At 42.5% G+C, this 12,520-nt stretch overlaps 1 protein-coding gene across 1 annotated transcript; it reads right to left on the reverse strand.

The window, feature by feature from the left end:
• Nucleotides 1-2,187: 2,187 nt before the first annotated feature.
• On the reverse strand, nucleotides 2,188-11,285 carry DDO (D-aspartate oxidase). Its single transcript, XM_060238145.1, has 4 exons — nucleotides 11,109-11,285; nucleotides 8,350-8,458; nucleotides 6,538-6,714; nucleotides 2,188-2,859 (listed from the first exon to the last, which is right to left on the reverse strand). Exons 1-4 carry the CDS (start codon nucleotides 11,278-11,280, stop codon nucleotides 2,292-2,294), a joined length of 1,026 nt encoding a protein of 341 aa, XP_060094128.1. The 5' UTR covers nucleotides 11,281-11,285; the 3' UTR covers nucleotides 2,188-2,291.
• Between the last annotated feature and the right edge of the window lie 1,235 nt (nucleotides 11,286-12,520).

Consider the following 12,520-nt stretch of genomic DNA (forward strand, 5'->3'; position numbering starts at 1 on the left):
GGAATCATTCCAGGGGGCTGGAGGAGCAGTTTTTGAGCAAATGGTGCCAAAATTGTAGCAGTGTTAGTGCTGCCCAGTAAAGACCCACCAAGTTTAAAGTGAATTGGACCAAGGTGCTCCCAGTCACCCTTCATTGTTTCCTAAGGGGGAAAATTCATGCTTTCTCCAGGACAAAGAATAGTCAAACACACAAGAGCAAGCAACCACTAGTCTTGAAAACAGAACCAACAAGCCCCAAATAACCAACATGTAACCTGAAAATCCCAGGAGAACCACAGGCCAATGCAGCAAGCCCACAACAACCAATGCCAACCCAAAGTATTCAAGCCAAACCAACTTGTGGAAGGGAGGGCACTGCTGCAAGCCCAACTGTCAAAAACCACAGAAACCAAGCAGAATGCAGGGCCAGTGTAGCAGTAAGCCCAACAGAACGTAAGAGAACCATGTTTGATCAGGTGAATGGTCCATCCAGTCAAACACTCTGTGTCATACAGTGGCCGAAAACCCAGGTGCCAGCAGAAGGTCCATTGGTGGGGCCAGAACTCCAGAAGCCCTCCCACTCTTGCCCCCAAAACACCAAGAATACAAAGCATCATTGGCCCAGACTCAGTGCCCATCTATACCTTGTGGCTGATAGCCACTGATGAACCTCTACTCCATGTTTATTCAGTCCCCTTGTGAAGCTATCTATGCTTCCTGCAGCAATGAATTCCATATGGCAGTGAATTCTATGTGTTAATTAGTCTATGGGTGAAGAAGTACTTCCTTTTATGTGTTCTAAGCCTACTGCTCATTAACTTCATTCAGTGCAATGGTTCTTGTATTATAAAAAATGGAGAAAAGTACTTCTTTATCCCATGCATAATTTTGTAAACCTCTATCATGTCACCTCCCTCAATTAGAGCCCTAACTTCTCTAACATTTCTTCATAGGGAAGGAGTTCCATCCCCTCAATCATTTTAGTTACCCTTTTCCAAGGCTATATTTTTATGAGGTTGTGGTGACCAGAACTGTACACAGTATTCCATATGAGGCTACACTATAGATTTATATAGGGGCTGATTTGTGTTCAATTACCTTCCTAATAATCTCCAGCATAGCATGTGCCTCATTTACTGCGGACACACACTGAGCTGACATCTTCAGTGAGTTATCTACCATGACTCCAAGATCTTCTCCTGGTCAGTAATTGCCAGTTCAGACCCCATCAACATATATTTATAGTAAGGATTTTTGGCTCCAATGTGCATTACTTTGCACTTGCCCATGTTGAACCTCATCACCACTCACCCAGCCTTGACAGACCCCTCTGGAGTTCCACACAGTCTTCTGTGGTTCTCACCACCCTGAAAAAATTAAGTGTCATCCACAATGTCATCCAGTGGCATCCACTTTACTGCTTACTCCCAACTCCAAATCACCAGACCTAGTACTGAGCCCTTTGGTGCCTCATTTACTTACCACCTTCTATTGTGAACACTGCCCATTTATACTTATTCTGTTTCCTGTTAACTAACCAGCTTTTAATCCACAACTAGTCCTCTTGTCCCCTGACTGCTGGGTTTACTTAGGAGCCTTCAGTGATGAACTTTATCAAAAGCTTTCTGGAAGACTAGGTAAACGATGTCTACTGGATCACCTTGTCCACCACTGTCAAACAAGAAAATCCCAACAGAACCACCCTGGCAAGCTCCCCCTAATATGGGATCCCATTTGCCTGTGAGAGCTGCCTCCCTCTCTCCCTCCAGTTGCCCAGGAGGCCTGCAAAAAGCAAAAACCCCTCAAGTTTGGCTCTGGATATTCCCAAATATTAACTGTTATACTACTTTATGCTAGGAAAAGTGTGATACATGATGTATTATTTTTGTTGCTGTTGATATTTCTTTTAAAAGTTAATTTTATATTTTTTTCATGTACGTGATTATAAAAATAAAATGTAAAAAAAAAAAGAATGTGTGGTACTGGGGGGATGAAGAGGCTTTTCACTCATTCAGGTTTATCACTTCATGATGACAACAGGCTGTAGCAGCTGACATCTATGAAGGAGCTATTACAGACTAAACAATACAAATGAAGCTTTCCACTTTGCCTCAGAGCCTCCACAAACACAGCCCTACTCAACAGCATCAGTTTTCACCATCATCTGGTGGTCAGCAAGTCTTGAATAATCAAATGATATACATGAACTTGTAAGCCCTGAAACCCTTTTCCTGACTTTATTATTTCAGAACATTCTAATCCAATTAGGTTCCTAATCACCACAAGAAAGAAAAGGTGATTCCCCTTGGAGTTTATAGTTTTGCCCTACACCTGGACATTTCCAGTGCTGCAACACACTCTTTAGTCAACCGAGTTGCCTCTCTGGCTGTACCCTGATGCAGTGAAAAGCCACCACTGCTGTGGCCATAATTGTGGATGACCGGTAGCTTCTCACTGCCTCGAACCAACACCTCTTTCTGCAGTCTGACCGCTGACCTTGTTGGCCTCAGGCCTACTCTCACTTTTACATCCCGAACTGCATGAAGTGAAGGTTCAAGAGCACAGCATCGACTAAGGATGCCTTTGCTGGTATTGGGATCAGGGGACAGGTTCCAGTCATCTTTTTGCCTTGTCCCACCTAAAGTTACACCATGTACCCCTGGATAGATATATGTTAATCCATCACCATCACGAATGAAGTGTCTGATCCAAGGGGCATGAACTTTGAGAACCTGGCCTCTGATGGGGTACATCTTCCGGTCATTCATGAGCTTCCGAGAGCCAAGGCCAGAGCAATTCACTATGATGTCATAGTCACTGTGTAGTTCCCACATGTCTTCAATTTTCCTAGCATGCACATGGCCTCCATTTTCTTTCAGCCTGCAAAGACAATACCAAAGGTTAAACCACAGTAATGTTAATGTGAATTCTCTTTTCAATTACAGTCTGAAGTGTTTTTAAATAGTTGGTGAACTTGGAAACATGCCATCAGGATGTGCACAACAGTGATCAAGATGTCCACAACAAAACCTCCTTGAATTCACAGGTGCACATGAAGCTGCCTTATACTGAATGGCCCATCAGTATTGTCTGCTCAGGTTGGCAGTTGCTATCCAGGGTCTCAGTCAGAGGACTTTCATATCACCTACTACCTGATTCTTACTGGAGATGCCAGGGATTGAGCCTGGGACCTTCTGCATGCCAAGCAGATGCTCTGCAGCTGAGCCACAGCCCCATGGAGTCAGATACGTATTTCAGATTCCAGTTTGGTCATCAGATAAAGCATCCATCCACACTGCAGGGTATCTTATTTCCATAATTCAGTAAGTAAAATGAAAATCAAAAAGCATATATATATTTTTTTCAAAAAGACAATGCCCTTCTTGCAATTGAAATTCAGACACACACACATAATTTTTCCAGGCACACCCTAAAAGTTCTGGGACTGGAATAGCTGAAAGGTCACTTAGTTTAGGGGTGGCCAAAGCTGCTTAACATAAAAGCCACATAGAATAAATGTCAGATGTTTGAAAGCCACAAGACATGAATGTCGTTTGAGGGGAGGGAGGGAGGGAGGGAGGGAAGGAAGGAAGGAAAATAAATAGATGAGGGGGAGGGAAGGGAGGTGGAAAGCAAGCAGCTGTAACTTTAAATTCATTCTCCAAGCTGCTGGCTGGCTGGCTTGGAAAAGTGGTTTAAAGAGACAAACGCCTTCTCCAAGCTGACTAATGGGGCAGTGGGGGCTTCAAGACCCACACAATACTTGCGAAAAAGCTGCAGTTTGGCCACCCCTGACCTAGTCTCTTATGATATAGATTTAAAATTACACACTAGGACCTGGTCAGACTCTCTTGTCAGCTTGAAGCTTACTGAGTGACCCTCAAGCCTGATTGTCTCTCAACAATCTACTTCACAGGGCTGTTGTCAGAAAATGAAGTTCATCATACTGAGCTCCTTGGGTTGATAAAATTATTCAAGCTCTGTGTGCTTCCCTCCCACCCCAAATTTGGAGATGACAGAAGCCAGATAAAAGACTCTTTATTTTGTGATATCCCATTTTTGGAATTCATTTCACACTGTCTGTCTGGCACCCAGTGTAAAAGTTTTCATTTTCAAAACTTTCGTTGATGGTTATGATAATGTGTTTACTGTATTTTATAACAGGCTGTAAACTGCCTTGACAGCTGTTTTTGAGAAGAGATATGCAGTCAAATAATTATTCAAAAAGTGAGCTAACCATGTCCTGCTCATCATCCTCAGAAGATAACTGATCTGAATGAAGTTGATTTTAATTTTCAGACGCAAACTGTCAAGCAGTTGTAGCAGTTTTCCAGACTATGCCATAATGCCCAAGGCTGATCTGTTTTCAGTTTCCCCTTCTCCATGCTTTCTTGATGGTTTTATTTTCTGGTGGCTGGCTGGCAGGGATAGGGAAGGGAAGCAAATGTCTCTGCCTCTACAGACATGTGGCTGACAGACACAATGACCAACCAGAACCTTTAACCAATGTTATTGCCAAACCGATTGACATTTATGTACATAGAGTACCCAAATACCAGCCCTCAACATGGGGGTGGGATATCATCCCAATTCTTTGCAAGCAGACATAAAACCATTCTACTTATTTTCCAATGGATGAAAACTATCCTGGGATGAGGCAGAGTTAATCCAAGCTGCAAAAGAAAAATCTCCCAGTCTCATGCCTTTCTGGGTAAAGCTAGAAGGAGTTTGAGGCTTCTGTTAAGCTGTCTCTGGACAAAGACAGAGGGAACAACCACGGTCCTATTCTATCTATATGAACCAGGACCGAGGTAGAGGCAGGCACTTGGAGAGACAGTTTTCTCTTACTCCAGAAACTAAAGGTCCTCTCAAAAAGGACCATCTTCAGTAAATAAGGAAGAGGCCAGGATGAGGCAAGCTTCTCTTAGGAGGACATCCTGTGAGCAGGCTAAAATAAATTACAGGGGTTCTGACTTTCAGCAAATTACCATTTAGTTGGCCCTCAATTTATAATGTGCTTGTACTCTACCAAAGAGCCCCGTGGCGCAGAGTGTTAAAGCTGCAGTACTGCAGTCCTAAGCTCTGCTCATGACCTAAGTTCGATCCCCGGCTATAACTGGGTTTTCAGGTAGCTGGCTCCAGGTTGACTCAGCCTTCCATCCTTCTGAGGTCGGTAAAATGAGTACCCAGCTTGCTGGGGGGAAAGTGTAGATGACTGGGGAAGGCAATGGCAAACCACCCCGTAAAAAGTCTGTTGTGAAAATGTTGTGAAAGCAACGTCACCCCAGAGTCAGAAACGACTGGTGCTTGCACAGGGGACCTTTCCTTCCTGTACTCTACCAGAGAATTCTCACGATTTTTAAAAAAGTGATACTGTAGTTAGTGTAGCAGTCACGACACATTAGCAGTTCATGTGGATACACTTCCAGCTGCAACAAATTGCCATCAAATATTACGTTCACAGCCTTGAGCTAAAACAGGTGATCCGTTAGAACAAAAAATAGCACAGGAGACACAGTCTCAGTTCCAATTCAATACCCTTAACCAATGTCAATTTTGTGCCATGCTTTATATGACGCCACTACAGTGTATTTGACAATACTGCTAGTACTGCTGATGCAGTCCTCTCTGCCATGTTATGTTCCGGGCTCAATTACGAACCAACAGTAATGCTTCAAGTTGTGACATGCACAGAGCAGCACGCCCTCTGAAACCCTTATTTGTTACAGAGGCAGCTGATTATGGTCCAGTGTTTATTACCGAGTCATTTGTTTGTTTTTGACTGAGTACCATAAGTAATCTTGAGAGGTGCACTGTAAAGTACACATTTAATGGACACTCTTTAAGATCCCTGTGGTGGGAAATATCTGAATTGCTGATTTCCACAGCTTGAACGCCATCCTTCAAACCCCTCTATAAGCACAACCACCACTTCTTCCAGCAGAGATTCTACCACTGTATCACTTTGAGGATCAGGAAGTTCCACTGGGAAATTACAAGAGTGTGAAATAGAAATGAGGCACATCAGAGACCTCTGCAGAGGCAGTCTGACAGGTACTAAATGGATTCCTCAGTTTATTTGAGTTTAGCACCATTTTCAGTATTGTTTAAGAAATGAAACATGACAGGGCCTATGTTCCCTTCAGACAGTTCTTATATCAAAGAGCATGGGAGAAATAAAGAGCACTTAGTCTAGGATTACTCTAGAGCAATAAATGTTAGCCCATGGTTTTAGCAGCTAAATTTCATTACCTATCTTTCATTTAAACTTTGCATCACATCATTCAAATTGCAACATTTCAGTGACACTTGTCTCCCAAACTCATAATCCTGTGCTGACCTATTTTATCAGATCATGGAAGCTAAGCAGGGTAAGCCCTGGTTAGTACACTCATTTTTCCATTTGCCTTCACATCATGACTCTTGGTGGCTTTCAGAACCAAGACTGATTTCCATGCACAGGATGGGAATCTTCTTAAAAGCCCGTTTAAAAAGCAGTATCAAATCTTCCTGTTTAATCATCAGAATGTAGTGAAGTGTTCATCACAGAATACATACTTTTTCTCCAACCACAGCAGGTAGGGTGGACAGTCACATTTGATTGTAGTGAAGGCCTGACCAAATTTGTGCTGTGGAAATTTCTTCATCTCCTTTTCAGACATTGAGCGAAACCCCAGAACAACATCTGACCAGAATGGTGTATTCTCCTCAGGAACAGTTTTAAAGATCTGCCAGCTCACAGACATGGAAGAGAACAATGATATATAAAGTACAGCAAGCATTCTACTGTGTTACGTTTTTCCTCTCATTGTACCCCATTTCATTGTCTGATGAAGTGCGCATGCACACAAAAGCTTACATTCTGAATAAAACTTTGTTGGTCAAAGGTACTACTGGACTCCAACTTTGTTTCATTTGGAAATATTATTTAGGAACTGATTTAATTAGTATTTTCTAACCACATTATAGGTTCCACAGCAAAAACTGCCCCAATCTTGGTTCCCCGGCATGCATATTTTTAGGTGGATACAAAAATATTTTATTGGAAAATCTTAAAAAGATAATATATGAACATCATTCACATACTCCATTTTAAACATACTTTTTAAAACAGCAAAACAATAAAAGCTGCAGCAAAGCACAGAAGTAGAGCCAATTCCTGGGAATGATTAAACAGAGAGTTTGATAGTCACACCCTATTGAATACATAGAGAGTTTCCTGGCAATGAAAAGAAAAGGGCAGCTGGTAATTCCATACATGTAATGGAGCCTTCTGGAGTTTTGGGAAACAGCTTCTGCTTAATACATATCAATTTATTCTATTTCTTTGCATATCTACAGTTGATTTATGGCCAGCTTCAGAAGCAGGACTAGTTAAACACATGCAAATGCAAAAGTGTCCACAGGACAGGATTCACTGAACTGGTGCATGCAAATGCAAACTTGGCCTTTTGATTTAGTCTTAGGCAGAATTAAAAAGTATACTCAAAGGCTTTGCATTCAAAAGTATACTCAAAACAAAACAAAACCTGGAGCCAACCTAATTAGATTTGTTCCAATAACTAGCATGTTGCTGAAACATAAGCACAAACAAACAAAAGGGGGGGGGGGAGATGTACTTCTGTAAGGAATGCAAGTCATACTATAAGGCTGCATTCAGATGGCAAATTTAGTTACAGTTATGTGTACAGTGCGCACAAAATAGGTTTGTTGCCAGCTTACACAGGCATCTCACTCTTCCCTCCTGCCCCCTCCCTACCTGTATGGAGTACAATGAAAGAATCCCAATTTGAAACTAACTCCAGCAACCATAATGGATGAATGTAGACTTATGGATTCACAGGAGTTAGTTTTCCCCCACACTAGCCCACACAGGAGTCCATAATAGAGTTTAATCTAGGCTTACAGTGTCAGTTAATCGGAGAGGGGTACAGTTGTGCATCCATACTTATATGTTAAGCATAGCTGGAGTAAGCCTCTCATTGGGATTCCTTCATTCCACTCCACATGAGAAGGGGGGCCAGGGGAGGAGCCAGGCTGATGTGTGAACCCAACACCAACTTAATAGCAATTAAGTCTTCTGTCATCAGGAGTCATCAGGGTGTTGCTTTTGTATGACCAGCCCCTACTGGCTTTGTTTCTCTCTTTTTCTTAATATAGCCACAAGGTATTATTCCAAAGCATGTCCTTATTACATTTATAGCATGCCTTTCATCTGGGAAGGCCGCATTCACAGGGTTTCCAGTAGTTTCCCACTGACCAGACCCAGACCCCGCTTAGGTTCAGCATCATCTGTCTGCACAAAATGTCTACACCAGCCTATCACTCTGGTTGTGATGGATATAATAGAACCTCAACTGAGCTCCTTACCCAGATACCCAATGAACCCCAGCCTCTGAAGCCTGTGAGGAATTACAGATTCCTGAAAGGTGGTCAAAGGTCTCCTTAAACCACTGCTTCTGTTGATGAACTGGTGTGCCTGTACACAAAAAAGAAATTTGAAATAAAAAGTTAATCTACACTGGCACCTATAGGAAAACAAAGACATCCCAAAACAATAGATATTATTATTTTATACGAGCACAGTTGTATAATTGTAAGATATAGTGGGCAAAATCCTGGCTGTGCTGAAATCAATGATTTTGTACTTCAGTATTCAGAGGAACATGTAAAAGCTTGCAAAAGTGATATTTTAGTCCACCTGTAGTTCAGTGTGATAGTCATTCTTCCTAAAAAGTAGTGGCTGCCTTCAAAAGAGAGCCAACATGGTGTACTGGTTAAACTGTCAGGCTAGGATCTGGAAGACCAGGTCTGAATTCTCACTCAAGTACAGTATAGTCAAGTAAATAGCGCACAGATTTGTGTTTGGGACTAGAGGGCACGGAGGCAATTCAAAATAAAGAAGAGACCCTTGTATGGAGCAGAAATGCACAGCTGGAGGCCAGTGCTCCCTATAAACTGAGTTAGAATGAGCTAGCTCACAGATTTTCAGCCTCCAGCTCACGCATTTTTGCCTTAGCTTAGGAAAAATGGCCCCAGAGCACAATAATTTATGCAGTAGCTCACAACTTCAATACCAGTAGCTCACAAAGTAGAATTTTTGCTCACAAGGCTCTGCAGCTTAAAGGGAACATTGCTGGAGGCATATGTGTGAGTGTACAGGGTTCAGCTTCATCCTATTAATCTTACATAAACAGCATGCTGACAGTTCAGACTGGCTGAAAAATGTAAAATCTACCAGATTTGAGCCCAATGCTTTTATAAATGCAAGACAATCACCTTAATTTTTGAAAGAAGTAGATTACATTTCTCTTATAGAAGCACTATGATCATCTCCTGTAGGAGAACTGCTCCAGAAATGTTTCCCCTATTTTATACTCATGACATGTTGACTCTAGTGTTACCTAACAAGCAAATATTTGATGAAAGATGAAATGTTAACACAGACTAAAAACAGCAAAGGGAGGCTGATATTGCATTTAGGGTACACTCCAATCATAACCCTCTGAATCAGTCCCATGGAATGGAAACGGAAAAAGATGTGGCAGCCCCAGGCAAAAAAATCCCAGATATTGGCAAAGGCCTTTTTCTTTCTGAGACCCAGGAGAGATGCTGCCATTTAGCGTGGATAATACTGAACTAGATGGAACCATTGTTCTGACACAGTATAAGGCAGTCTCATATGTTCATATGAAAGAGGGCTTAAATTGAGGACACACATTTCATCTTCATAAGTACAAAGGAAAATGTCTGTACACATATAAACATTACTCATTAGTTCATTTTTGTTATACACATACATGTTAGAGACTCACTGCCAAAGACAGTTTCCCAACATTTTGGGGTGTAATAGGAATTGCAAAAGCAATATGGGCAATTGCTACATGTTTCCATGTGTTGTTTTCCCCTCAAATTACTCACACACACACCACACACAAACTAAATATACCAAGGATTACCCCTGAAAGGACATCTTAAGAGGCAATGGCAATTTTCACTAATTCTCTGCTCCCATTGCTATCCACTGAGCTCTCTGAAATTCTGTTCATGAGGGGATCAGTGGATCCTTAGGAATAGCTTGGTTGGGGAGTTACAGTGGAAGAAGGAATTCACAGAAATTGCCACACACAACCCTAAAAAAACAAGTACCTAAATCTTCAGAATGTCGTTGTATACAGGCCAGTGTCTCTGGCCACAAACAGAATAGTTTCTCATACATAACAGATTCTCTTCACTGCAGAATAATGAAATCGTATATCTTGGAATAAGAGCCCCATGGCGCAGAGTGGTAAAGCTGCAGTACTGCAGTCAGAGCCCTCTGCTCACGACCTGAGTTCGATCCGCGGTGGAAGCTGGGTTTTCAGATGGCCGGCTCTAGGTTGACTCAGCCTTCCATCCTTCCGAGGTGGGTAAGATGAGTACCCAGTTTGCTGTGGGGGGGGAAGTGTAGATGACTGGGGAAGGCAATGGCAAACCACCTTGTAAAAAGTCTGCCGTGAAAACATTGTGAAAGCAACGTCACCCCAGAGTCGAAAACGACTGGTGCTTGCACAGGGTGCTTGCACATACCTTTACCTTTATATCTTGGAATAGGGGAAAGGGCTTCCAGATCAGAAACGTCAGGCAGTTCATGCTCTGTGTGGCAAATACAACTGCACAAATCCATGTTCCTGCAGCAATTATGTTTGCCATGGGGGATATGGTGCTATCGAAACACGGACAACTTAAGGCAACATCATAGGGTTTTCAAGACAAGGGATGTGGTCTGCCTCTGCATAGCAACCTTGGACTTCTTCGGTAGCCTCCCATCCATATACTAACCAAGGTCAATCCTGTGTAGCTTTTCAAGATCTGATGAGATTAGGTTAGCCTGGGCCATCCAGGTCAGGGCAGAAGCTGGTAAACAAAATATTTTGTTATAGAAAATAACAAAATATTTCGTTATAGAAAATAAGCATCAACTACAACACAGCCTTGTTGCTCACCACATGCTGAATTCATGTGTTGTGAAAGCTGCGCCCTGTAGGTCACATTTTTATTTCTTTTGGAGGGAAGGTGAACAGAAAAATATTGAAAATCATTGCTCATCACTTTTGCATTCTGCACTTTAAAACTGAACTTTTACTTGCCTGGAAAAACATGTGGAATAAGTATCCCAGCTGCTACATCACTGGTCGTGTTGGGAGTGAATCTGTCAGCAATTACAGTCACACTGCAGCCTGGAATAGATTCTGAAATGCAGACGGCGGTAGAGAGGCCAATCAGCCCAGCACCAACAACTGCAATTTTGACCTTGGTCATATTCTGCTATGAGAATGGGAAAGAGGATAAAAAAAAATCTAAAGAACATATTAAGAGTCCTAAACTGGCATTATTTTTGAAAAATCTCTGCTGATTCTTGCTATCTATTTTAAAAAGCAACAACCACACACAGTTTAAGATCTGGAGTGGGGGTGAAAAAAGCATAAGGCCCATGGGCCAGAAGCATCGGGGGTAGCTTGACGGGGTACCATATTTTATCATTATAGGAGCACTACGAGGTAGGTTGAGCTGAGCGAATGACACCATCTAAGAGCAGCAGGGACACCCTTGTGTGCTTACAAGATGGCTGAAGGCTAGCAAACTGGATACACAGAAGACAGATATGTTGATGGCAGACTGATCTAGAAATAAGGGGGCACTGGATTTGCCTTTCTCAGTGGAGTTGCCCAGATCCTGAGGAAGCAGGTTCACTTTATGGGATTGCTCCTTTACCTGCCTTGCCTCTGGAATGGCAGTGGCTATGAACTTATGTATCTGGAGAGCATCCTCTCTGATGGCAATCTGTCAGGCATCCGTACTTTAGTTAAGTTTCCATTTGGACTACTAAAAAGAGCTTTATGTGGGGCTGCTTTAAAGGCTGTTCAGAAGCTCCAGCTAGCACAGAATGCTACATCCCAGAGCGACTCAAGCCACTGTGGCCCCCCACTGCATGGAAATTGCTTCCATGTCAGAGGGCTTCCCAACTCCCCATCTTTATCTTTCTGCAAACAACTACATTTTTAAGCCTTTCTTTGCCAAGTTGCACTGTAGTTTTATGGAATGGCTCGATGAGGAAAAGGAAGGGAAAGGGGGGTTCTGGGCCACTGGGGAGCTTTTGTGCAGCCATGATGGAGAAAAGCGGGGGGGGGGGGGGAGCAGAGGTGGGGTTGGCAGTAGCAGCAGCAAGCAGCCTGAGAACAGGTGCACAGACCCACTCGCACCCATTCCTTCCCCATTTGCTGCTGCTGCCATAACAGGGGTACATTTTCACACCTCTGTGTAGATCCAGTTAGGTTGTTGCAGGGTTGTGGGTTTTTTTGCATAAACCATGTTATAACTTACTTTCTATGTATTTTATTTTCTGTGCCATGGTTTTGGGAGTTAGTTTGTTAGGCAATGTGGCCTATAATTATCTGAAATGTATGTATGCACATAAATACTTAGAATCTGGATATAAGAATACACTTCTGGGTCCAGATCCAGCCTTTAGAATACTTTTTATCACTGCCTTCAATAAAGA

This window comes from Heteronotia binoei, chromosome 1, assembly GCF_032191835.1.
Source record: "Heteronotia binoei isolate CCM8104 ecotype False Entrance Well chromosome 1, APGP_CSIRO_Hbin_v1, whole genome shotgun sequence".
NCBI lineage: Eukaryota > Metazoa > Chordata > Lepidosauria > Squamata > Gekkonidae > Heteronotia > Heteronotia binoei.